This window comes from Erinaceus europaeus, chromosome 18 (assembly GCF_950295315.1).
Source record: "Erinaceus europaeus chromosome 18, mEriEur2.1, whole genome shotgun sequence".
In the NCBI taxonomy this organism is placed as follows: Eukaryota; Metazoa; Chordata; class Mammalia; order Eulipotyphla; family Erinaceidae; genus Erinaceus; species Erinaceus europaeus.
In genome coordinates, this window is record NC_080179.1 from 4,297,327 (window position 1) to 4,324,787 (window position 27,461).

At 47.0% G+C, this 27,461-nt stretch overlaps 1 protein-coding gene across 2 annotated transcripts; it reads left to right on the plus strand.

Moving 5' to 3' along the window:
* Positions 1-26,872, plus strand: NEMP2 (nuclear envelope integral membrane protein 2). Of its 2 annotated transcripts, none has more exons than XM_016190775.2 (9): positions 1-133; positions 6,640-6,755; positions 9,271-9,502; positions 9,638-9,710; positions 12,124-12,217; positions 13,922-14,036; positions 17,561-17,774; positions 21,047-21,223; positions 23,456-26,872. In XM_016190775.2, the coding sequence occupies exons 1-9, from the start codon at positions 46-48 to the stop codon at positions 23,577-23,579; spliced, it is 1,233 nt and encodes a 410-aa protein (XP_016046261.1). In that variant the 5' UTR covers positions 1-45; the 3' UTR covers positions 23,580-26,872. The 2 variants fall into 2 exon arrangements, with proteins under 2 accessions (XP_016046261.1, XP_060033556.1); XM_060177573.1 differs by lacking the exon at positions 23,456-26,872 and adding an exon at positions 21,809-22,481.
* Positions 26,873-27,461: the final 589 nt, after the last annotated feature.

The window sequence follows — 27,461 nt, forward strand, 5'->3', positions numbered from 1 at the left end:
CGCTTCCCCGGGGGCCTGGCCTTGTGCGGCGGAGGCCTCTGCGCGATGCGGTGGCCGCTGCTCTGGCCGCTGCTCGGGGCCACGCTGGCCCTGGGCGCGGTGCGCCGGGAAGAGGCGGCGGCGCCGTTGTCAGGTAACCGCGTGCTCGCGCTGCTCTCGGGGCTGCGGGTTCGCGGCCGCCCCTCGCGCCTTGGCGGGGCGCTTCCTTCCCGGGGTGGCTCCGCCCGTGGGCGGGCAGGAGGCGGCCCTCTCCGTCCCCGTTTTCCCGGGCTCCAGGCTGGCACCGGAGCCCAGATTTCTGCTAACTGGGGCCGGGTTCTCTCTCCTAGGGAAGCTGCAGGAACTCAGAGATGTTTCGGTTTGCCTGCCTGAGCCGCTGGCAGCGCCGATCCTCGTCTCCCAATGGGATGTGTGCACGTTTTGAAAACCATTTCTCTCTTTTTAAATGGAAGCCACTCAATTTAAATTTTTTTTTTAAATTAGTTAATATTGATTTTCCCTTTTGTTGTCCTTTTTAAAAAAATTGTTATTGCTGTCGCCATTGTTGGACAGGACAGAGAGAAATGGAGAGAGGAGGGGAAGACAGAGAAGGGGAGGGAAAGACAGACACCTGCAGACCTGCTTCACCGCCTGTGAAGTGACTCCCCTGCAGGTGGGGAGCCGGGGGCTCGAACCGGGATCCTTCTGCCGGTCCCTGCGCTTTGCGCCACGTGCGGTTAACCCGCTGTGCTACCGCCCGACTTCCCAATTTTTATTTATTTATTTTTGGATAGGGGCAGAGGGAAATTGAGAAGGGAGAGGAGATAGAGAGGGAGAGAGACACCCGCAGCCGGGCTTCACTCCCCCCTGCAGGTGGGATACCAGGGGCTTGAACCCGTGTCCTGCGTGCAGCGGAGACGATCCAAACCTGGATCAGCCCACTATGCTGTTACTGGAGGCCTGTCAGAGGCAGTCGGTGGAGGAGGGCCGGCTAGCAGAAGAGAAACTGCAAGCCCACAGCTACCCTGGTTCTCTCCCCCGGGGAGGGAAGCCCAGAGGAGCCCTGGGCGCTGAGATGATGTGCTCGCAGTTCCTTTAGCACTTTGGCTCTGGACTCAGACCAGCCTTCCCCAGATCTTGACTAAGTCTGTGACCCCCGAGTCACACCACGGGTAACAAAACAGGACTGGTACTTGCAGGGTTACTGTCATGCTGAATATTGTGAGAGGGAGCAAGGAGTGGAAGCTGTTTGCAGTGCTATTGGGTGTGTTCGTGGAGCGCTTTCAGATGAAGTCCAGAAACTCGGATTTAATTCCAGAGCTGGCCTGTGACCTTGTTGTGAGCTTAAGGAACGTCCGGAGAATTCTGTAAATCCTGGAATCGCTCTCTACCAGGCTCCTCGAAAGCCATTGTTTCCTAATCAGTGAAATGAGTGTTTATTGTTGAATAGTTGTTTGTTTGATTGTTATTATTATTTCACTAGTGCACTGCCCAGCTCTGGTTTAAGGTGGTGCTGGAGAGATTGATCTTGGAATTCCTGAGCCTCAGGCACGAAGTCTTTTTGCATAACCATTCTGCTCATCTCCCTAGTCCTACTGCTGAATAGTTTCCAATGTTTCCTCACCTATTGGTGTCTGTGAACTTTTTTTTTTTTTTGCCACCAGGGTTATCAGTGGGTGTTGGTGCCTGCAGGATGAATCGGTCACTCACGGCAGCCAGTCTCTCTCTGTCTGTCTGTCTCTGTCTGTCTGTCTCTGTCTCTCTGCCTCCCAGATTCGTTTATGGAGAAGAGGTCTTGAGCTGGAGCATCAGACGTGGAAAGCGTGTGTCTGCTCTGGCTGCAGACCCATAGTTTCCACGTTTTTGAGTCACAAGTTAGCGTTAACAGTCGCCTCTCTACTGATTAATCATCGGTGCGCATGACTGCTCACCAGAGTTTCTGTTATGCCTGAGCCATTCACAGTGCCCGCTGCTAAGAAGAAATGGCGGCTTTCTAGCTCTGTGCCAACACATGGCATTCCAAGAAAAAAGGGATTACCGCGGGAATTGTGAAGCTCCATGGAGCCTCTGGTGTCCCAGTGACACTGCGCTGCTGAGTCTCTGGATTAAACTAAGTCTAAAAGCTGCTGTTGCTCCTTGGTCTTAAGAAAACTCCTGGGGGGGGGGGGGGCGGTAGCATAGCGTGGTAAGCGCACAGTGAGAAGCCCAAGGACTAGCATAAGGATCCCGGTTCAAGCCCCCGGCTCCCCACCTGCAGGCTTCCCACGCCTCTCTGTCTTCCCCTCCTCTCTAGACTCCTCTCTGTCCTATCCAACAACAATGACAACAACAACAATAATAACAATGATAAATAATAAGGGCAACAAAAGGGGAAAAATTTTTAGAAAGAAAACTCCTGAGATCAAATAGCTGGTGAGACTTTTAAAAGTTGGATCTATCAATAACACAAGAGACTTGCATTAGATGGTAATCAGTATTTTCTGATCTAAAAGTGTGTCCTGAGTTCACACAGCCCTGCATGCAGTGGGGACCCTCCAAGTCTGGGCCAGCCTGCTGTGACCCGCTGGAGGACAGTCAGAGGCAGCAGGTGGAGGGAGGGTGTCACGTTACTTGGGTTTCTTCTAGGGGAGCACAGGAGTGCATCTCCTTCTATGGGGCCAGCTGGTACTGGTCTAGCTTTCACAAAGATTAACCAAGCTTTTACTGACTTGACTACACATGCCTGAATAACTCCTGAGTCCTCTCAAATTACAACACACACACACACACACACACACACACACACACACACACACACTCCCTTCCTTAGCTACTGGGCACTTCACAAAGAGTTAAGCGTATTAGCTAACAAGTATAAAAGTGGTAGGCAGAGAAAAAAAAGGAAGGAGTAAGAAAGCTGGTGAGAATGGTCGGAGGGTCCTATTCCAGACAGTGTGGTCAGTGAAGGCCCTCCCGACACATAAATCACTGGAAGGGGCAAACTCTGCCGAGATTGGGGGAAGCGGGTTGTGAGCCAGGAAAGTGTTGAGTCGGGAGCCTGCGGTGGATTGGGCATGTTGAAGACAGCAGAGCCCGTGTGACTGGAACAGCTGAGGAGGATAGAAAGTGAAGGAGAAAAGACATGTGCGCGGGCCCAGCGGGGGCTCACCGGGTCAAGCACACACATCGCCGTTTCTGAGGATGCAGGTTCAAGCCCCTGGTTCCCACCTGCAGGGGGAAAAGTTCATGACTGGCGAAGCAGGGCTGCAGGTGTCGCTCTGTCTCTCTCTGTGTGTGTGTGTCTCTGTCTTCTCCTCCCCTCTCAACTTCTCTCTGTTTCTATCCAATAACAAATAAAAATATTAAAAAAAAGAAAAAGACAGAAGGGCATGGGTCCTTGCGAAGGAGGGTGAAGTTTATTGTGGATGTGATGGGATTCCTTGAGGAGTTCTTGGCAAAGAAAGGGTCTGTGTTCTGACATTTTAAAGAGATAAGAGGACCACAACTCCACACAATTCCCACCACCAGCTCTCCGTATCCCATCCCCTCCCCTGACAGCTTTCCTATTCTCTATCCCTCTGGGAGTGTGGACCCAGGGTCACTGTGGGGTGCAGAAGGTGGGAGGTCTGGCTTCTGTAATTGCTTCCCCGCTGAACATGGGTGTTGGCAGGTGGATCCATACTCCCAGCCTGTCTCTCTCTTTCCCTAGTGGGGCAGGGCTCTGAGGAAGTGGGGCTCCAAGGTACATTGGGTGGGTTGTCTGTCCAGGGAAGTCTGGTTGGCATCATGGTAGCATCTGGAACCTGGTGGCTGAAAAGAGAGTTAACATACAAAGCCAAACAAATTGTTGACTAATCATGAACCTAAAAGCTGGAATAGTGCAGATGAAGATTTTGGGGACTCTGTTTTGAGGATAGCTAGTAGGCATATTCCAAAGGGCCCATGACTATGTTAGTTTTAACCTGAGCTTGAAATCTGATATGCAGGTGGATCCAAGTTATTGTCTGGGGAGATGATGTCATGGCTGGAAAAAGGACCAGAAAGCTGGATCAGGGAAGAGAGTAGCTCCCTAATATGGGAAAGGGGTATAAATATTGTTGACTGTAAACCCCATCAATTGGATGTGATCTGGGGCCCACATTCAGCTTAGGAGCCTGTGTGACCTCTGCATCTCTGTAGGTCTGAGCTCACATTCTGTGGTCATGAGTACCTTAACCCTTTTTTAAGAACTAACTGCCTCTTAATTCTGGATACCTGTATTTGCATCAGACTCTGTCAGTTGGCTAGTATCTTTTGAAATAGCTCGCTCTTTATTTATTGCCATATATCAGTGTTACCACGGAGGCTTGGTGCCTGCGTTATAACTCCATCAATCCTGGTGGCCATTTTTTTTTCTTTTTCTAGTACAGACAGAAAGAGAGAGAGAGAGAGAAGGAGGAGACAGAGATGCACCTATAGCACTGCTCCACTGTCCGTGGGGGCCACAGGCCTGAGCCCAGTTCCTCGTTTATGGGAGCATGTTCACTCTGGTGCACCAAGCCTGCCCCATTGGGAGCTTTCTGGCTTCTATGTAGGTGTCCAGGAAATGGTAGACTTTCCCGGCAACCTTTCCCCAAGGCTGCCTTCACTTTCTCCAGCTCCATGCTAAGGATGCTTCTAGCAAGGACAGCGACCTTCTGGACTATCCAGTAGCATCTCTGGCTTGCCTGATCCTTCATCAGCTCTGGTGCGACAGGCTGCTCAGGCTTCAGGAGAGACAGCTGACCACACTTTAGTCAGTTAGGGGAGTTAGGGGCTGCGTACCCGTTTCTCTGTGTGGCCGTGGGAGTCACCTGTTCTGCTTTCCTCCTGAGCAGAGGCGATGGTGACACCCCATCCTGTATCCAAAAAATGTCTGATTTTCATCTTCTCTTTAAGTTCAAATACAGCTGCAGCCCTAGAATAAAATGGGTCCCATCACTATTTAGTTTTTTTTGTGTGTGGCATTCACCACATTTACTATCTAAATCCAGCACCCCTTCTCTCTCTCCACATATATATGGCACTATGTTGAATTTTATTTTTATTTATTTTTCATTTTATTTTTTTATGATTGGATTGAGACAAAAATTGGGAGGAGAGGGGAGATAGAGACGCAGAGAGACACCGGCTGCCCTGCTTCACCACCTGCAGGTGGGGACCGGTAGGGGTGGGGGACTTGAACCTGGGTCCTTGTGCACTGTAGTGTGTGTGCTCAACCAGGCGTCGTATAGTTTCTGTATGTGTCGTATAGTTTCTATATCACATCTAACACGTGTATTTTGTTGGGGGATTCATGGTTTACAGTAGACACAGTCGTGGCACCAGAACACACAGCGACCTGTGAGTGTGTCTACTTCTGTGGCCAGCCAGGCTTCTCCTGAGTTGTGACCCTACCTGTTATCACCTGCCCTCGTCAGCCTACTGCGTCCAAGACCAACCCTTTTTCTGCAGAAGCCAACTGCTCTTATTGCCTCAGCTGGGTCAGAAGCCGCACCACTTTCACCAGGATATTGATTTCATGTCATTGCTCTCCCACAGCTATAAAGCTTCAAAGACTGTTGATTTCACTTCCTTTTTTTTTTTAAATTTTTCTAAGAGAATACTTCATTTTTTAAAAATATTTATTTATTCCCTTTTGTTGCCCTTGTTTTTTTTTATTGTTGTAGTTATTGATGTCATCATTTTTGGCTAGGACAGAGAGAAATGGAGTGAGGAGAGGGAGACAGAGAGGGGGAGAGAAAGATAGACACCTGCAGACCTGCTTCACCGCTTGTGAAGCGACCCCCCTGCAGGTGGGGAGCCGGGGGGCTCGAACTGGGATCCCTATGCCGGTTCTTATGCTTTGTGCCACCTGTGCTTAACCCGCTGAGCTACAGCCCAACTCCCCCCCAAAAAAATTTTTATTAACTTTATTTATTGGATAGAGACAGCCAGAAATCGAGAGGGTAGGGAGAGACAGAGAGGGAGAGAGAGAAAGAGAGACACCTGCAGCACAGCTTCATCACTCGAAAAGCTTTCCCCCTGCAGGTGGGGACCAGAGTCTCAAACCCCAGTCCTTGTGCATTGTAACATGTTATCCTGGGAGAAGACCCAGGTGTGAGCCCCTGGCCACTACAGGTGAACGCGCTCATGGAGAAGCTTCCATGAGTGGATCGGTGGCATCTGTTCTGCTCTCTCTGTCTTACTGTTCTAGAAAAGGGAAAGAAAGGGGGTGTTTTGAAAGGGGTGGAGACATACAGGCGGGGAGCCCCAGAGGGAACCCAGAAAAAAACAAACACATAAATAAAAGAATTGGCACCAGGCTATAATTTTTATTTGCTCCCTCTTAGGTTGGATAGAATGAAGGACTATAAACACCATGGAGGTCATCATTTATTATATATATTGCATAGTTATTATATAACTATAATAAACTATAATAGTATAATTTATTAGCCACAGAATATAAGAACATCTCCTTCCCCTCCTCTCTCCATTTCTCTCTGTCCTATCCAACATCAATGACAAGAATAATAATCACAACAATGATTAAAAAAAAAACAAAAAACAAGGGCAACAAAAAAAAATAAAAAAGAACATCTCCCATTATCACTGTGAATAGGAAAAAAAAGATACAGTTCTTGGCAACTTCAGAAATCTATTTTCTTTTTCATTTCTCAGTTTCAGCTTGTAAAGTTCTGCAGGAAATGGATTTAGTGAAGACCTCTAAGTCAGACTGTTACTGCTACCATCCAAAGTCCCAACTAGAATGGAAATACATTTGGTCAACTGTGCAGGTAAGAGTCCACTTTCTCCTGTCTTTTTTTTTTCTTTTTCTTTTTCCTCCTCCAGGGTTATTGCTGGGCTCGGTGCCTGCATCATGAATCCACCGCTCCTGGAGGCCATTTTTCCCCCTTTTGTTGCCCTTGTTGTAGCTTCGTTGTGGTTATTATTATTGCCCTTGTTGATGCAATTTGTTGTTGGATAGGACAGAGAGAAATGGAGAGAGGAGGGGAAGACAGAGAAGGGGAGAGAAAGACAGACACCTGCAGACAAGCTTCACCGCCTGGGAAGCGACTCCCCTGCAGGTGGGGAGCCGGGGGCTCGAACCGGGATCCTTACGCCGGTCCCTGCGCTTTGCGCCACATGCGCTTAACCCACTGCGCCACCGCCCGACCCCCCCCCTTTTTTTTAATTATTATTATTCATGAGAAAGATAGGAGAAGAGAGAAAGAACCAGACATCACTCTGGTACATGTGCTGCCAGGGATTGAACTCAGAACCTCATGCTTGAAAGTCCAATGCTTTATCCACTGTGCCACCTCCTGGACTACCTCCTCACGTCTCTAGAAACAGGGACTGAAGAGTTGTATTTCAAGGACAATGAAGTGGTTTTTGGGTGGCAGAAGGCCACTGAGTTGGGAGGCACATGCGGTGGCTGTTGGAGAAAAGGGCTGTCAGGAGACCCCCACTCTTCATCAGCCCTGGTCCACGGCCCTCCAGATATGGTCTGCGTGGCCTGGGTAAGGATGGTCTGCTTGCCGTTCAGACGTGGCTCATCGTGGTTCAGACGTCTGCTTTTCAAATGAATTACTGATCCAGGCTCCTCTGTAGAAAGTTCTGGAGTTACCTCCTCTCCCCTGGAATGTTGTACTTTCCTCAGCATTTCACAGGCATGTCTCCAGTCAGCACCTGAGTGCTGGAACCATGCAGGACGTAGAGGCTCCATCAGTGAGCAAGCCGGGTCCCCACTCTGCTGGTGTTTTCACTACTGGGCTGGTGGGTGGAGGGGTTATCCACAAATGCAGAGAAGGAGTTTATAAAGCTAGTAAATGCTACCTCAAAATTTTAAGATAAGTAGGGGTGTGGGGGCAAATTATACTATTCAAAAAGGGGGAGTATTCAGGCAGGCATAATTCTCCTTGACAAAGTTGCATTTAAGCGCCAGGCGGTGGCACACCTGGTTGAGCACACAGGTTGCAGTGCACAAGGACCCGGGTTCAAGCCCCTGGTCCCCACCTGCAGGGGGAAAGCTTCACAAGTGGTGAAGCAGGGCTGCAGGTGTCTCTCTGACTCTCTCCCTCTCTGTCTCCCCCTCCCTCTCAATTTTTCTGTCTCTATCCAATAATACATAAAAATATTTTTTAAAATGAAGATAATGTTTTGTTTGTTTATTCCCCCCCCAGGGTTATTTCTGGGGCTTGATACCCACACTATGAATCCAGTGCTCCTGGAGGCCATTTTTTCCCATTTTGTTGCTACCCTTGTTATTGTTGTAGTTATTATTGTTGTTGTTGTCGTTGTTGGATAGGACAGAGAGAAATGGAGAGAGGAGGGGAAGACAGAGAGGGGGAGAGAAAGACAGACACCTGCAGACCTGCTTCACCGCCTGGGAAGCGACTCCCCTGCAGGTGGGGAGCCGGGGACTCGAACTGGGATCCTTACGCCGGTCCTTGCGCTTTGCGCCACGAGCATTTAACCCGCCGAGCTACTGCCCAACCTCCAATAATTTTTATTTTTAAGTTGCATTTGAGAAAGATTTCAGTGCAGACAGTGAGCACAGAGAAGGTATGTGGAGAAAGAGTGTTCTAGGCTGAGGAAATAGATGAACCACTGTATTTGGAGGCAAAGCATGCTGCTTCCTGATCCTTGGGGAAATCTGGCGAGAAGCTTGTCTTACACGGATTCTGGTGGTCCGGAAGGAAGCACGTCCCTCCATCACAGCAAGAGACAGTAGAGAGAAACCTTCTTCTCACTACCCGCATCACCAAGGAGTTTCCTACCTAGTACTTTCTCATCCTTTTTTTTTTTTTAACATGTCCCTTAGTCATCATAATCTTCTCGAAGATGGAATCCAATCAGTCACCACTCGGCAAAAATTCACTTTAGCAAAGTGTGCTCCAGAGGGCTGGGTGGCGGCAGATGTTACAGCGTGTCAAGCCCCCGGTCCCCACCTGCAGGGGGAAAGCTTTGCAAGTGGTGAAGCAGGGCTGCAGGTGTCTCTCTGTCTCTCTCCCTCTCTCTCCCTCCTTTTCGCTATTTCCCCTACCCTCTCCTACCTTGATTTCCGGCTATCAATATCCAATAAGTAAAGATAATAAAAAACTTAATTAAAAAAGAAAGTGTGCTCCTGTGTGTATTTGGATTAAACACATCTGTGGCCCAGCCCCTGGATCAGAAAGCTGGCATAAATGTCTGTGAGCTTACTGCTCGGCCAGCCTGGTCCTCTCCTCACTTCCCTCTGCTCATGATTTTTCAAAGGTCGGAGGCTTCACCTCTGCATTTATAGACTTGTTTGTTCTGGTCTTCCAGGTCCACATTGCCAGCCAAGGTCTGCTCAGCATTACCTATATCACAGAAAGACATCACTGCCAGTATCCGGAATCCATCCCGTCATTTATCAGATGTCTGGCTCGTAACTTCTGGCCACCCAGAGAGTCTAATGAAATAACCATCGTCGTCAATCCATATGAAGCGACGATGTGTTTTTCTCTGAGGCCTGGGGAGAAGATAGTTCCTTATACATTAAGTGTAAATCGAAACAGTAAGTCTGCCGTTAGCATATTTGATGTTCTGGGCTTGTTGTTTTTTTTGGGGGGAATGACATTTCAATCAATTTGTTCTTTCACGGAATAATACCTGGATACGACATCTTTGTGGCGTGTGTGTTTCCTTCCAGTTGTGGATTTCAGACTCTTCCTTATGTTTGTGGCAGGGGTTTCTCTCTTCTATTACGCCGAGACTTTGAGTCGGTAAGTATTCATTGTCTGCTTTTTGAAAAAAATGATTTATTTCAATGAAAAAGAAATGCAGAGGAAAATATCTACTTATTTATTTGATTTTTATCATAGCACTGCTCTTCTCTGGCTTATGATGGTGCTGGAGATAGAACCTCGCAGCTCAGAGCCTCAGGCATGAAAGTCTTTTGCAGAACCATCTTTCTTTCCTCCCTTCCCTTCCCTTCCCTTCCCTTCCCTCCCCTCCCCTCCCCTCCCCTCCCCTCCCCTCCTTTTTCCTTCCTTCCTTCCTTCCTTCCTTCCTTCCTTCCTTCCTTCCTTCCTTCCTTCCTTCCTTTTTTTTTCCTTTACCAGAGCACTGCTCAGTTCTGGCTTATGGTGGTGCGGGGGGATTGATTGTGGGACTCCCAGGAGCCTCAGGCATGAGAGTCTCTTTGCATTCTATCCTCCTCTTCTTTTGTAACTCAAAAAACAAAACAAAACAAAACAAAAACAAAGAGCATAGCATGTTTCTGACTCTGTGCTCATGATTTCCTCACTAGTTGGCAGTTTTTGTTTTGGATTTTGCAAACAGTAGACTTGAATATGGTGCTTGAAAGGACTTTGCAACCAGTAGCAATTATATGTTTATCATGATTGTTGATATTACCGTGTTTTCACATGCATTATTGTATATTATATATTGAGGTACATTCTTTTATTCTTCTCAAGTAAAGGAGCTAACTCTTGCCAGATGCCTTGATTTCTCTCTGGTGTGCCACCTTCCCCTAGACTTGTGATTTCGCTGTCAGCACTGTATCAAACATGCTATAGAGGTTGAACTTAACAAACACCAGATTCCTGACTAAATACACTGTCCCGATATCTTGTGTCAGACAACTTCTTTCAGGACAAATGAACGTCCGTGGGAGGGTAGGGAGGAATACAGAACTTTGGTGGTGGGTGTGGTGTTGGGACTGCCCATTGTAACTTACATCTTGTAACTGATTATTAACTACAAGCAAAAAGTGGGATGTCTTTCCAGTAGCACTTTGCCTATTCAAGTTTGCTCTTCTTAGCATTGTTCCTTTCTGCACTTTTCCTGTCGTGCAATCAGTTGTATTACATGTCATCTCCGGTGTCTATAAACTAGATTATTATTATTATTACCACCAGGGTTATCAGTGCCAGCACTTTGAATCCACAGCTCCCAGCTCCCATTTTTTCTTCCTTTCTATTTTCTTGGACAGGACAGAGAGACATTGAGAGGGGAGGGGAGATAGAGGGAGAGGGAGGGAGAACACCTATAGCCCTGCTTTATCGCTCGTGAAGCTTCTCCCCTGCAGGTGGGGAGTGGGGGCTTGAACCTGGGTCCTCGTGCACCTGTGTGCGCTTAACCAGGTGCACCACCGCCCGATGCCCTTGTAAACTAGATGTTGCTTCTAGAACCTGGAGAATGAAGTTTAGACTCAGGAGCTGGACTGAAAGCTTGAGTCCCCCAGTTAGCAGATAGCAACTTGGGGGGGGGGTGTCTTTAACTTCTTGGTGTCTCCTTTCCCTTTGCTGTGAAAATTAAGTATGAGGGAGTCGGGTGGTAGCACAGCAGGTTAAAGGTTAAACACAGGTTGCGCAAAACACAGGACCAGGGTGAAAATCCCGGTTTGAGCCCCCGACTCCCCACCTGCAGGGGGGGGTCTCTTCACAGGCAGTGAAGCAGGTCTGCAGGTGTCTCTCTTTCTCTCCCCCTGTCTGTCTTCCCCTCCTCTCTCCATTTCTCTCTGTCCTGTCCAACAACAAAGACATCGTTAACAACAACAATAATAACTACAACAATAAAACAACCAGGGCAACAAAAAAGGGAATAAATAAATTTTTTTAAAAAATTAGGTATGCATAGCTGTCTCACTGAGCTATTATAAATGCATTTAAGCTCTCGAATAAGATCCTACTGCAAGGGGACGCTTCACAGGTGAGAAGCAGGTCTGCAGGTGTCTGTCTTTCTCTCCCCTCTGTCTTCCCTTCCTCTCTCCATTTCTCTCTGTCCTACCCAACAATGACGACATTATAACAACAACAATAATAACTACAACAGTAAGACAACAAGGGCAACAAAAGGGAATAAATAAAATAAATAAATATATAAAAAAAGATCCTACTGCAAGACTGGTCCTCAGTAACGATTGTTGACTCAGACTCTGAATACAGACTAACTCAGAAATTCTGTTTGGAATTAGTGTCAAACTACTTACTGTAAATCTCAAATACGTTCTTCTTCTTCTTCTCCTCCTCCTCCTCCTCCTTCTTTTTTAACGTGTATAACAAAGAACTGGGGCTATCTTCTGAATTTTTCTTCTTCACAGTCTCTGTGACTGTGGACATCAAGTGAACCGGGTGTTGCACCAGGGGCGTGTTAGGCATTGACCTGGTGTCTGTTTGCTTGTCTGAACAGGAGCCCTCTTTTCTACTACTCTTCAGGGACTGTACTGGGTATTTTGATGACACTTGTCTTTGTCCTGCTGCTGGTGAAAAAGTCCATTCCTAAGGTAGGCATACTACGTGCAGTGGCTACAAGGAACCCATGACCCTAGAGACATAAAAAATCGAACATCAGTTCATGCTGATTGTGTTAGCTCCCAGTTCAAATTTCAGCATTCTATCAATTGTCAGTTGACTTTACAGTGTATCTGGAGACCAAACTTTTGGTACTCTGTATGGGGATAAATATTGAGCTTGTTGATGGTATCTTTTTTTTTTAGACCCTTTTATTTTCAAGGTAATTTAAAAATGATTGATACATTTATCTGAGAGAGACAGAAACCAGAGACAGAGACCAGAGCACTCTGTCATACACAGAGTCAGGGATTTTGAACCTCAGACAGACAAGGAATGTGTGTTACCCACTGAGTCACCATCCTGGGAAGTCACTTTATTTAAAAATGTATGTATGTATGTATGTATGTATGTATGTATGTATTTATCTTTTTTTGAGAGTGAGAGCAATGTTTTTCTTCCTTTTTTTTTTTTTTTTGCAACTGTCTTCCCCCCCCTTTGGCAGAATATAAGAGCTATATAGATAGAGAGAGAGAGAGAGAGAGAGAGAAGGAGGGAGAGAGGAGAGATGCCTGCAGCAGTTCCCCTGTTGACAGAGACTCTCACCTGCAGATAGGGATGAGGGCCTTGGCTTCAGGCCCTTGTGTACGATAATATGTGGCCTTGACTGGAGAGCTACAACCCAGTCACGTGGTTTTCTTATGTGTAACAGGATGGAGCTGGTTGTCTGCTGGAGTGAAGATTTCTTTTTTTTTTTTTTTTTTCCACCAGAGCTCTGCCTGATGGTGGTGTGTGGATTACACCTGAGACCTGGGACCTGGGAGCCTCAGGCATGAGAGTCTGTTTGCAGAACCATTAAACTATCTCCCTGCTCTAAATTTTTTATTATGATAGAGACAGAGAAAAATAGGGTGAGAGACGGGGAGAATGAGAGACACCTGCATCCTTTTCCACTGCTTTATGAAGCTTCCCTTCTGTTGATGGGGGCCAAAGGCTTAAACCTGGGTCTTAGTCCATCCTAGCTGGGTTTTGTTTTGTTTTGAACCTGGGACCTTCGGTGCCTCAGGCATGGGGAACTTTTTGCATAACCGTCGCTCTGTCTTCCCAGCCCTGACACGGTGACTTGGACATTTCTTTTACCTCAGTGATTTGAGGAATTACACGGAGCACTGAGCCATCAGGTCCAGGGAGATAGCACTGCTACATCATTACTATTCGACTTATTAAATGCCTGCAGTAAAAGAAGCTCCCACATTTTTTTTTCCCCAAGGACAGAAAATGTCCTGAGCTGACAGTGCTGTGAGTTCTTGGCTACAGCTTGCAGCACTGACATTATTTGGAGATAAACGTACTCTTTCCGACAGTTCTCCTGACAGTTTTTCTCCTGCTTGAACGCTCATGCAGGTTAGTTACCTGGGCATATTCTGAAATGTAGATCCTTATTTAGGGACCCACAGCTGAGCCTCAGGGTCTGCATTCCAGGAAGCTCCTACGGAACGCTGTTGCTGCTGGCTCATGAACTAGTCCTCTATGAGACTTTAGAGACTATGTCAAATTGACATCGATTCTGTTCTGTCATGGATGTTTCCAATACAAAGGGTTTATTTATTTATTTTTTTTCTATTTCGATGAGAGTGGATGAACCAAAGGGAAAAACAAAACCAAACAACGTGTCATTCATTCTCTTGCACACGCAGTATAGCACCTTTTGGGCCCTAATGGTTGGCTGTTGGTCGGCCTCAGTTTATATCATGTGCCGGTTGATTGAAGAGCTGAAGTGGCTGACTAGTGAAAGCAGGACGTATATATTAGGTAGGTGAACTGTTTTCTTCAAGAAAGTTCTGTCTGCCAACCCAGGGGGTGGTGCAGTGGGTAGAGTGTGGGAATCTCAGTCTTGAGGTCCCAAGTTTGATCCCCGGAATCAAGTGTACCGAAATACTCTCTCTCTCTCAATTTCTGCCAGTAGTAAGATTGAGGAGTACAACTGGAGTCTTTCATTTTATATGTTTCTTTCTAGCATCTGAATTTTCATTGTGGACTAAGGAAAAGCACTGTTAAAATAATGTTTTTCTGGGAGTCGGGCTATAGCACAGCAGGTTAAGCACAGGTGGTGCGAAGTGCAAGGACTGGCTTAAGGATCCCGGTTCGAGCGCCCGGCTCCCCACCTGCAGGGGAGTCTCTTCACAGGCGGTGAAGCAGGTCTGCAGGTCTCTGTCTTTCTCTCCTCTTCTGTCTTCCCTTCCTCTCTCCATTTCTCTCTGTCCTATCCAACAATGACGACATCAGTAACAACAACAATAAAACAACAAGTGCAACAAAAGGTAATAAATAAATAAAATAAAAAAGTAAGTTAAAAAATAATAATAATGTTTTTCCAGTAGCTGTACTTCACTTTGTTAGAGCTCCTTTTGGACTGTTTCTTTATGGAACTTTTCATATTTTCTTATAGTGATCAAAGGTGCAAAAAGCATTTGTTCCTTTTGACTCAATATGCCATTGTTATCATTGTTATTATTATTACTGGTGAGAGAGAGAGAGAGAACAGTCAGATCACTGACACACATAATACCAGAGATGGGACTCCCAAAGGCTATTCCCTGAGTACTCCCCACGGCTATAGAGACAAGTCTACTTTCCTGTTTTGCTGAGTGACTATTAAAGATGCTCTACAGGGCGGCTCTATTTAATATTTACATCAATGACCTCCCAGAAACTTCTTCAAGGAAGTTCATCTACGCCGATGACATCTGCTGTGCAACTCAGGCATCCAAGTTCGACATCCTCGAGGAAACACTCACGAAAGACATGTCTCTGATATCTGATGACTGCAAAAAATGGCGACTAATCCCTAGCACTGCAAAAACGGTATCATCTGTTTTCCATCTACACCACGCCTCGGCCTCGCGTGAGCTTAATGTGCAGCTTGGCGATACGAGAATCCGGCATGAAGCCCAGCCAGTCTATCTTGGTGTTACTCTCGATCGCACCCTGTCATTTCACGAACATCTCATAAAAACTGCAGCAAAGGTGGGCGCGAGGAATCACATCATTGCAAGACTGGCCAGCTCCTCATGGGGCGCGAGCGCTGCCACACTGCGATCATCCTCTCTGGCATTATGCTATTCCACTGCAGAATACTGTGCCCCAGGATGGTTCCGTAGCCCCCATGTCCACTTGGTCGATTCCAAATTATATTCCTCCATGAGGACAATTTCTGGAACCATCCGTTCCACCCCGGTTCCATGGCTGCCAGTTCTTAGCAACATCGCCCCTCCAGATATTCGTCGGGATGCGGCATCATCTAAGTTCATTTCCCACGTCTACGCCCGACCGGACCTGCCAATATACGCGGAGATCTTCGCCCACCCTGTCTAGCGCTTGACGTCTCGTCACCCAATCTGGTCCCCTACGCCTACACTGAACTTCTCTGTTCCAGTCTCTTGGAAACAGAGCTGGCAGTCAGCTGAGGTCAAGAACAAACACCTCATCACAGACCCCTGCAGGCGTCAACCCGGCTTTGACCTAGCACGTTATGATCGGGCCCTCCTCAATCGCTACCGAACAGGTCATGGCCGGTGCGCCGCTATGTTCCATCGCTGGGGAGCCAGAGACGACCCGAACTGCCCCTGTGGCTCCAGACAGACTATGACCCACATAGTCAACGACTGCCACCTCTCCAGATTCAAAGGAGGTCTCGAAACTTGACATCAGGCTCAACCTGACGCTGTTGACTGGCTACGGAAGAAGGGCAAACGCTAGAAGAAAGGGCAGCTCTTCCTTTCTGTCTTAATGCATTCACAATGAAAAGTGATAAGTGCTATCTGACTTTTGAAAAAATGTTAAGAAATCCACCATTCTTGTCTCACATTCCAAAAGTGAAGCTTCACTGCTTAGGGCTGTTGGAATTGGGAATTTTAAAAAATTTTACTCAAAGATATTATATTTTTAGCTCATTTTTCTTTTCTTTTTTCTTTTTTTGCCTCCGGGGTGTTGCTGTGGCTGTGTGCCTGCACTACGAATCCACTGCTCTCGGCAGCCATTTTTTCCATTTTATTGGACAGGACAGAGAGAAATTGAGAGAGATGGGGGACAGAAAGACACCTGCAGACCTGCTTCACTGCTTGTGAGGCATCCCCCCCCCCCACAGGTGGGGAACTGGAGGCTCGAACCCAGATCCTTATGTGGGTCCTTGTGCTTTGTACTAGCTCTTTTTTTATTCCCCCCCCCTTTTTTTAAAAAAAGTTTTAATTTTATGAGAGAGCGAGCGAGCAAATCACCAGTCCATTGTGGCATATGTGGTGCCAGGCTCTGGACCCTGGGCCTCAAGCCTGTGAAGGAACCACCCTTGTTACCAACTCAGCCACTTCCCTGGCCTCTCATTTTCCATCTTCCGCTAAAGCATTTAAAAGTACATTGTAGATAGAGTGTATTCCCTGAACACTTCAGCACACGTCTATAAAACCAAGAGTATTTCCCTCTTTGCCTAAATCCTTGTTGAATCCTCTAAAGTGCATACAGTCATCCGTTACTCAGGCCCTTTTCAGACTTCCCAAGTGGTCTTCATGCTTGGTTTGTACAGACCAGGCTGTAGACCCAGGCCTCGTTTTGTCTCTGTTTGGTCCTTTCAGTCCGTTTCATCTGTAACGTTTCTTTTCTTCCCCAGCACAGTGATGTTCTGAAGAGATACGCTGGTTGTCCTCTATACCGTCCTACTTTCTGGATTTCTCTCTTGATTCTCTTGTGGTCTAATGTAATGTGTTCCTCTCTCCCTTGCCTTTCTGTGAACTGGAAATTGGATGCTAAGACTTGTTTGGATACAAATGAAAACTTGCTGTTGAAATATGCCAGGAACCATGTACACTTCACATTTAATTGCAGTCGGACCCAGGGACTCATCCTTTTGCCCCTGGTGACCTGAAAACTAAGAACTGAACTCAAGGGCAATAGTCTTAACCCTCTACTGTAAGACTATGTTTTCCACTCTGACCAGAAAGTAACGACTAAAAAGCAGAGCTCATAGCAGACTGCAACATAAACGGAGACTTACTTTTGGCCCCAGTCACCGTGAAACATTTTCCCACTGAGAGCTCTGGACTCCTGTAGATGATAAGTTATTATCCTACATCCTTAATGGCAAAAAATGTTCAGCCTAGTAGTTCACATCGAAAGAACAACAAGCCCATTCTCAGCTTTACTTTTGGGAAAAAGGAGACACAGATGAGAGGGTGTTTTGTTTGTTTGTTTGTTCTGTTTTGCTCTCAGCTCCAAGCCAAGGCTGTGCCACGTTTTCTGTCCAGCTACTCTGTTTCATGTTAATCTTTTGCATCCTTCTGCAGGCTATTTCTTGACAGTTGGACTTGTCAGTTTTGCTGTTTGTTACAAGCATGGGCCTCTTGTGGAGGCAACGAGCAGAAACCTTCTGGCGTGGACTCTGCGGCTCCTCTCCCTGCTTCTGGTCTGTTCCGGAATCACCATGGCTCCGCTGGCATACGCAGTTGGGATCCTCATGCTGTCATCCAGAGTTCTGCGATTCCCACGGAAAGCTTTCAGGTACGTAAGCTGGTGCGTATTCTGCTCGCAAGCCTCCCATTGCGTGCGAAGTCTGGTTTCCTTAAAGGCTGGGAATTTTTGTTCTTTCCTGCTCATAATATAATTGGCTGCATTTCACCTGGAGAGTTCCCTCCGGGGAGGGCGGAGGCAAGCTCCTGACCCCACCTTGGTGGCTCCACATCCTTCATTTCATCTTCCTGAGGTGCATTGCCAATCACAGCTCACTCACCATCCACTAAGGGCGCCGCAGGATTACCTGGGCTCTAGAAGGACTAGAATGTATCCTTTGATTCAGTGTTTCCTTCCAGTAGGGTTCAAGACCGCATTAGAGGTCTCTAGGAAGCTTATGGAATAAGAGTTAAGGAACAAAAATGAATCATGAGTGATTAGAAGACGTTATAATATTTATACTTAGGAGTTTTCTTTCTCTCTGGCATTAAGTTAGAACTTTGGCCTTTGGAAAGTGCAGGCTGGCGAAGCAACTCATCTCAACGTTATGATTTTCCTCCGCTGTCACTGCATCTCTGCTCCTCCTTTGTCAGGTGTACAGATGAAGGAGGCAGCCCTGTCCTTGAGGGGACACTTGTTGAGTCCCAGACGTGCCTCTCTGTGTCTCTGCAGGGTTCAAGTAGGCCTTCCAGAAGGGCTGTTAGAAATAGAGAAAACTCAGGCTACAAAAAAAAAAAAAAAAAAAAGGTGGGGTAGATATAGTGGTTATGCAAAGAGCTTTCATGCCTGAGGCTCTAAAGTTCCAGTTCAATTCCCCACACCACTATAAGCCAGAGCTCAGTGCTCTGGTAAGAAAAAAAAAAAAAGAAAAAAAGAAAGCAAGCTTGGGTCAGGTGGTGGTGCACCTATTGAATGCACATGTTATAACAATTCGCTAGGACCTGGGTTCAAGTCCCATCCCTACCTGCAGGGGGGAAAGTTTTGTGAGTGGTAAAGCAGGGTTTCAGTTGTCTCTCTTTTGCTGTCTATCTCCCCATTCCTCTTGATTTTTGGTGTCTCTATCCAGTACATAAAAGAAAATAAAAAGAAATAGAGAAAACGGAGAAGTTCCTGGAGGAATTACTACTGGGATGCATCTTACTGAATCGAAGCAGCCAGGTGGTGTGTGGGGAAGAGGCTTCCAGGCAGGGGGGGAACCCCGCTTGTGCCACCCTGAGGCAGGTGACCAGGCTGGGTGCGGGCAGGGGACTGCATCCTGAGCCCCGCTAAGGAATCCGGCCTAAGCCTCCCTGGAATGCAGGGAGGGAACCCCACATGTCTTAGCACTGCACTAGCTTCCTCGGCAGGAGCTCAAGATGCTGTACATCCGGCAGGTACTGAGTGAGCGAGGGATGCTGCCAGGTGGGTTGCTGCTGTGGCCTCTCGGGACAGGGTGGGCCGCCACGCCTGAGCTGCGTGTTGCCACGGGGCCCTGCCTTGCCAGACCTGACAGCCAGAAACTGAGGGAAAAGGGAGACAGAGAGGGAGAGAGACAGAGACACCCGCAGCCCTGCTTCACCACTTGCAAAGATTTCCCCCTGCAGGTGGGGAGAAGGGGCTCGAACCCGGTATAACCTTTTTCTGTTTTATTTTATTTTACTAATGTTATGTTATGTTATGTTATGTTATGTTATGTTATGTATGTTATGTTATGTTATGTTATGTTATGTTATGTTATGTTATGTTATGTTATGTTATGTTATGTTATATTATGTTACCAGAGCACTGCTCAGCTCTCTGGTATGACATTTTTAAAGTCTTATTTCCATGGCCATTTCTAGGAGTCTTTCCCCTTGAAGACTACTGGTCGGGATAGACAGTCCAATCACAAGCCCTTCAGCTTGTAGCTAAGGGAGAATTGTTGTGATATTACTGTACATACAAAGTCTTGTTCCATATTGACTCCTCCTCTCAGGATTAGTCAGAATGAACGCCACTAGGTGGCAATGTTATCCCGGAAATCCTGCTTTTTCTGTCTGGAGAGTTGAGTGGCAGATGAATCCAGGTCTTAAAAGACTTGCTTCTGGGCTTGGCTGGTGAGAGAGAGAGAGAGAGAGAGAGAGAGAGACACGTTACCAGGCTCCCGCGCTAGAGAAACGTCTGTGTGTCGGCTCTGAGTGCCACAGTTCAGAAGTGGCCAGAGAACGAGACCAAGGCCAGGTGGAGGGTAGAGAGTCATGTTTATTTCTCATCAAGGGTTTCAGGTGATTCCTACCAGGCCTGGACAACTTCTGCCTCGGTCACCAGCTTTTTCTCCTTCTCAAACTGGTTACAAACAGTCACTCAAGGTGCACAGGGGGAGAACCTGCCAAGGCTTCTGCCAGGGCACTGGAAGGCTGAAGGGAGAGTCCTCCATGTGCAGCCCTTCTCTCTCCTCCCCCTACCTTCTTTGCCTGTGTGGATTTTACATTTCACCAGGATCCAGTTCAAGTTTACAGTCCGCCTGCAGTGGGGAGGCTTCATAAGCGCTGAAGCAGTCCTGCAGGTGACTCTCTTTCCTACACTACTCCCCTTTCCTCTCCGTTTTTCTGTCTCTATTAACAAACAAATAGGGGCCAGGCGGTGGCGCACCTGGTTAAGCGCACACATGACAGTGCACAAGGACCCAGGTTCAAGTCCCAGGTCCCCACCTGCAGGGGGGAAGCTTCACAAGAGGTAAAGCAGGGCTGCAGGTGTCTCTCTGTCTCTCTCCCTCTGTATCCACATCCCCTCTAAATTTCTCTCTGTCCTATCTAATAAATGAATAAAGTTTTTAAAAAAAGAAATAAAATGAAATAGAGGGGCTGGGCAGTGGTCCACCCAGCTGAGCGCACACATTCACAGGCGCAAGGACACGGGCTCGAGCCCCCGCTCCCTCCCTGCCCAGAAGAGGCTTCATGAGCAGTGAAGCAGGGCTGCAGGTCTCTTTTTCCTTCTCTCTTCCCCACTCCCCTCTCAGATTCTCGCTGTTCTATCAAATCAAATCAAATAGAAGAAATAAAATTGCAGGAAAGGAAACAGTGGCCAGTGGGAGCAGTGGGTTTGTCCTGCAGGCGCTGAGCCCCTGCAGTAACCCTCACAGCAATAAATGAAGTGGAATGAGCAGAGAAGGGCGCCTCTCCGGACTCCAGTCCTGGCACCACACGGGGTTCCCTGATAGTGTGATGTCTCTCTCTCCCTTCCCCGTGGTCAGTCTTTCTGTCACTCTATCTGAATGAAAAAGTGCCTTGAGACAGTGAAATCCTGGAGGTGTGACGACCCCCCCTTGTCAGGGAATAAAGTGATTCAAACGCTGCACGTTCTAGGAGAATGAAGACATGGCTCCCTCCAGCAAAGCCGCAGTTTAAATACCTTACTGAAGACGAGTACCGGGAACAGGCGGACGCCGAGACCACGGGCGCCCTGGAGGAGCTGCGCCAAGCCTGCCGCAGGCCTGACTTCCCTTCCTGGCTGGCCGTGGCCAGGCTCCAGTCTCCAAAAAAGTAAGTGACACCCAGGGGCTGCGTGGTGATGCATCTGGTGCAGCACTCACAGTACCATGCAGAAGGACCCGGGGTTCAATCCCCCCACTCCCACCACCTGCAGGGGGGACGCTTCACCCCTGGGCTGGGCAAGTAGCTCACTTAGTGTGCTGCTTTGCCAGATGCATGACTCAGGTTCAAGCCTGTCCTCTACTGCGCTGAAAGGAAGCTGTGGTGCTGTGGTCAACCTTTCTCCATCTCTGTCTCTCTCTTTCTCTGCGTCTTCTTTAAAAAAAAAAAAAAGTCTATTGAGGCCAGGAAATTAACAGGAAGTACCTGGAGGAACACTGAGGCTGCATCACCACACCAGAACACATGTTCCCCAGGCACACATGTTTCCCACATTGTTGGGGAAGGAAATAGGTGTTGCACAGGGCAGTGGGACAGGTAACAGGTGTGGGTGTGGCTTCAAAGGCAAGTGAAGGCCGGGCTTGGAAGCTTCTCTGACCTGGTATTACAGGCGTGGTTGAGCTCTGCCAGGCAGACTGTCAACATGGGAGTAAATGGCTGGTGTTTTTTCTCTGTCTTTCCCTCTCCCTTTCTTAGGGCCCATGTGAACTCCAACATGTGGGTGTTCTCAATTTCCCGGAATAAAATGTAAAATTCCTGAAATCGTGCTTTCTCCTCAATTCTTTGTTGGGTTTATGTGTGAGCAGCCTTTAAACACACGAAGAGCCACCTTGGCGCTATTTCCCCCAATGCAAGTCCGCTTGAAGCTTCCTCTCTTCTCTTCCTCTTCCCTCTCAATATCTCTCAATCCCATCAAGTAAAAGAAAGAAGAAACTGAAAAAGCAATGGCCGAATTCATCATACACTGAGCCCCAGTGCTGACTCTGGTAGTAACAACAGCAATAGTAGTAATAATATATATACATGTATATATATATTTTAAATATATGTTTTTAACACTGCACAGCTCTAGCTTCTGGTAGTGTGGGGGATTGAACCCGGGTCTTTGGAGACTCAGGCATGAAATTCTCTTTGCATAAGCATTATGCTATCTACCTCCACCCAATAATTAAAATTTTCAAAGCTGCTACAGATACTTTAGTCTGGACACAGAAGCTTCCCTGGGAACAGATGGTGTGGAAGCCATGAGGGGCCCTTTTCTGAACTGTAGTGTCTGAACTGTAGAACTGCTGACCCAGAACCGGTATTGATCTGATGTGTCTGACACGAGAGGCCTTAACGTTAACCTATAGAAGAAAGGCGTTATATGGGGGGGGTGGGGAGGGGGATCCCGTATTTCTCATTTCAGTGTGGCAAATGGCTTTTATTTTTGTTTTTTAGAGAGACAGTGGCAGAAATGGAGAGTGAAAGAGTACACACAAGCAGAGCTTCCTGGTTCAAGCTAGGCAAAGCAGTGTCTAGTCCAAATGGGAAATGTTGCTACTTCTGGGCAAATGCTTTTTCATATTTTCTTATTATTATTTTAATTTTTGCCTCCAGGGTTTTGCAGGGTTTTGCCTACACTATGAACCCACTGCTCCTGGAGGCCATTTTTCCCATTTTATTGCCCTTGTTATTATTATTGTTGTTGTTGCTATCGTTGTTGTTGGATAGGACAGAGAGAAATGGAGAGAGGAGGGGAAGACAGAGAGGAGGAGAGAAAGACAGACACCTGCAGACCTGCTTTACCGCCTGTGAAGCGACTCCCCTGCAGGTGGGGAGCCGGGGCTCGAACCGGGATCCTGACGCCGGTCCTTGTGCTTTGCGCCACCTGCGCTTAACCCGCTGCGCCGCCGCCGCCCCTTCCTCTGGGCACGTGATTTTTAAAGTTCACCGGGAAACACATCTTTTCCCTTCCTACTTTTCCTCCTCCATAGCCTTAATCAGATAACAGCTTCTTCAAAGTAAAAGTTGGAGGGAGACATTATTGACGTACCGAGATAATGAATCAGTAATGAGTCTAAGCTAATTAGAACGAGAGAGGAGAAGGAATCCGCCCGCGGGAGCGGGAGCGGGAGCGGTTGGCAGCACGCGGTGTTCATGTCTGCCCACTCCTCTGCCCTTTCCCCGAATACCTCTTGAAGGATCACAGAAGCCATCCCTGTTTTTACACCCACTCTGTCAATGCCATCTTCTCTTGAAGTTAAATTTAATTAAAGGGAATTCGTGGCATGGGAACATATTATCTTCCAAATAAGCTTTCCTGTGATAACATTAACCTTTACAACAAAAATAACTGATTAGATTTGCAGACTTTGTTCTCGGAGGAAGCCACCTGTCACCTGAAGAAGTGAGTCTGCATGAACAACAGTACGGCCTTGGGGGCGTCTTCTTGGAAGAGCAGCTCTTTAACCCGCAGAGTACCTGACAGCTCACCTGAGCACTGACTTCATTCTGGACCCGGAAGTGGGCAAAGGGCAACGTCCTTGGGGGTAAGAAAGCTGGACAGAACTACGGTACTACGAGTGGCAAAAGCCTTTGCAGTGGAGAAAAAGCAAGCGGGAGACTGAACTCTCCTGGCCGAGTTTTCTGCTGCACATTGCATGTAACCATCAAGATCGTGTGAGCATCATTGCCACTTGCCTGAGGGGCGACTTCCCTCAGAAGCAAGGAGACGGCATTGATTGCCAGTTTGAAAGGGCAGCTTCTCAACACCAGGGCATCAAGTCCTCACCTGTGTCTGAAGGCTCTGCTTAGCTCTTCTGTCTGTTTCTGACAGAAGTAATTGCTGAGAGATCTGAGATGTTTCCCAAACTATGGAGGCCTTTGAGAGCTGCGGACAGCTTTTAATACTGTGAATGGACTGAGTGCAATGTGCCCAGTGAGGAAGCGTTGTGTTGCCTTACTGTGACCACAGAACTCCTCTGTTTTGAGATTAATATTGTTCGGAACATATGTTGGGAAAATGCTAGTATGGGGGAATTGAGGTTTTAAGGGGTTAAACAAATTGTCCAGGACTGTACAGCTCTTAAGACAGCACTGGGCCTAGAACTCCAACTCTTATGTTTACAACTCAGATAGAAGAAAAGACCCTTCTAGGTGAGCCTAAGAGAAGGTCTTCTTCTAACTGTCTCAGGATCATGATATGGGTGCCTTTTTTTTAAAAAAAAATAATGGCCAACTATTGATAACTATAATTTGAAATTCCCAAGATTCCAATGTTCAGTTTTGATAAAGCCTTTTATCAACACATATAAGGATTAGAAATCAGAATAGACTTTGACACGTTATTTTTTTATGTTGAAATTGAGAGTATTCATTGTGATATTGAGTTGGCTAGCTCATCTAGACCGCTCACCTAGTAGAGCGTGTATTTTGCCATGCTTGAGGTCCCTGGGTTTGAGACCCAGGACCAGAAAGGAAACAGTGCTATGATCTGTCTCCTTCCGTCTCTTGTCTCTCTCCCCCTCCTTCCCTCTCTAACTCCTTCCCCCCCACAATAAGAGTTAACTCAGAAGGAGCGAAGTTATCCTTGTTAAGGCCTAGTGTGACACACACACACACACACACACACACACACACCTTTAGTTCTGTATGTTTGTAACAATTTTCTACAAAACAGATTTTGTGAGTTTTCTTACAGTGTTCTCTGTAATGAAAGAGTAGCTACAGGCCTTGATACCAAAGAAAGGAGGCCAAAATAATGAGCCAGTAAATATGTGAATGTGGCAAAACAACCTACAGGTTAAAATGTTAAAGTGATGTTCAAAACAAAATCGTAGGGGTCAGGCGGTAGCGCAATGGGTTAAGCGCACGTGGTGCAACGAATTAAGGATCCCAGTTCAAGCCCCTGGCTCCCCACCTGCAGGGGAGTCACTTCACAGGCAGTGAAGCAGGTCTGCAGGTGTCTGTCTTTCTCTCCCCCTCTCTGTCTTCCCCTCCTCTCTCCATTTCTCTCTGTCCTATCCAACAACGACATCAACAACAACAATAATAACCACAACAAGGGCAACAAAAGGGGGGGGGGAATGGAGCAGTGGATTCATGGTGCAGGCACTGAGCCCCAGCAATAACCCTGGAGGAAAAGAAAAAAATCATATGAGTGAGAACAGCTCCACCGACAGGTGCCCTGAACAAGAGGTCAAGCCCAGAGTCCCAGACATACGAGTTTGTCACCCTACCTCCTGAGTCACCTCTGTGGCCAGTAAACTGATTCTCTTAAAATCTAACTGGAGAGGGAGTCAGGCGGTAGTGCAGCGGGTTAAGCGCAAAAGGCGCAAAGAACAAGGACCGGCATTAGGATCTCGGTTCGAGCCCTGGCTCCCCACCTGCAGGGGAGTCGCTGCACAAGTGGTGAAGCAGGTCTGCAGGTGTCTGTCTTTCTCTCCCCCTCTGTCTTCCCCTCCTCTCTCCATTTCTCTCTGTCCTATCCAATGACGATATCAATAACAATAATAATAACCAAAACGATAAAACAAGGGCAACAAAAGGAAATAAATAAAATTTAAAAGAAGAAATCTAACTGGGAGTCAGAATGTTTTGCAGACACCTATCACAGAGAGATGAGAAACTGTCTGTCTGTCAGCAACTGCACTGTGAACCATTAGTGCCTCCTCCCCAAAGGGGGGAGAAATGTAACTTGGGCCTTTTCTTTGCTACATGGACCATAAAGAATGGGAAGTTTCCTTTTACTAAAATATGGGTTATGATGAGGGACATAGAAAATCTGCAAACTGGGGGCCGGGTGGTGGCGCACCTGGTCGAGCGCACACGTTAAAAGGCTAGAGGACTTGGGTTCAAGCCCCCCGGCCCCCACCTGCAAGGGGAAAGCTTTACAAGTGGTGAAACAGGGCTGCAGGTATCTCTGTGTCTCTCTCCTTTCTATCTCCCCTTCTCGATTTCTGGCTGTTTCTATCCAATAAATAAAGATAATAAAAGAAATTGCAAACTGCTTTCTGAGCCAAATCTCATAGTTTGTTTTTTTTTTCCTAAATTGTCGAACAAGTCCATGCCTACCCATTGAGAAGTTGGCAGGTATATTTCCTTTTCTTCTTAGAGATGGAGAGCTCACAGCCTCAAAGCTTCCTCCAGGGCTGCAATACTCACACAAGTTACTGGCAGAGCAGGCACCCTGCCAGGTTATTTTTTAAAATGGTTTTTCCTCTTTCAAGTGTGTGTCTGTCTTTTATGGGTCTCTAGTTTGGGTTGGCACCTTTTTACTCTTAGGGTCTTTGCTATTTTTAATAAATGTGCTAATTCAGTCTGTGCTTTTACATTATCTTTGATTTCAAAAAATCAAAGAACGTATATCTTCCATCAAGATTGATAAGATTTGTAAGTATCAACAGTTCTAACATCATTTTGGTTACAGTTTGACCTGATTATATATATATATATTGTATTGGTCTATATGTTTCACATGTACCAGTGATCATGCTCACCTCCTGAGAGTTTGGGAATCACAAAATTTCTATGAATGATATGCAAACAATTTGTTAAAATTCCCAGTAGCTCTTATGCCAACACAGACATTGGATCTTAAGCTAGAGAGAAGCAGCTCCTAGTGGGCCGGTCATCACAATAAAAAACAAACAAAAAAACCAAAAGAGCAAAAATAAACAATTCTCTTCTAGGATGTTATCTTTCATGTTTGTTTTGAGAGGGAATCAGATTTGTCATATAAGTACTGTGAGAAGTTAAACCATTAAAACATAACTTATATGCCCTTGTGTTGTGTGCGTGCCTTTGGTTTGGAGTTTTTTGTAGCACTGATCACAGTTCTAATCGTCATCAGATAATATCTAAAATATTCCTAGGAGGTCTGTCTGCCTTCCTTCATTTCCTCCCCTCCCCTTGTCTCTGCTTTCTCTTCTTTTTCTATATGTAAAGGCCAGGAAATGAGGCCAGTAACCCTTGGATAAAATGGTCCTGCTTTCCACAGTGGTTGAGAGTTGGCTTTGAACCTCATACCCCCACGGGTGTGTGTAACTGTGAGCGGTGACAGGATCCTTGGCTGTGTTGCTGATGGCAAGTACATCACGAGAGCTTCTTAAGTTGGACTGTTTCACACCCAAGTGTGCAGGTGATACGTAGCATAGGCACTTACACTGAACCAGTCATATCATCGAATGTTACCTTTAAAAGGTTCTAGGGGGGTGGTAGTGCAGCGGGTTAAGCGCACATGGCGCGAAGTGGTGCAAGGATTCCGGTTCGCGCCCATGGCTCCCCACCTGCAGGGGAGTCGCTTCACAGGCGGTGAAGCAGGTCTGCAGGTATCTGTCTTTCTCTCCCCCCTCTGCCTTCCCCTCCT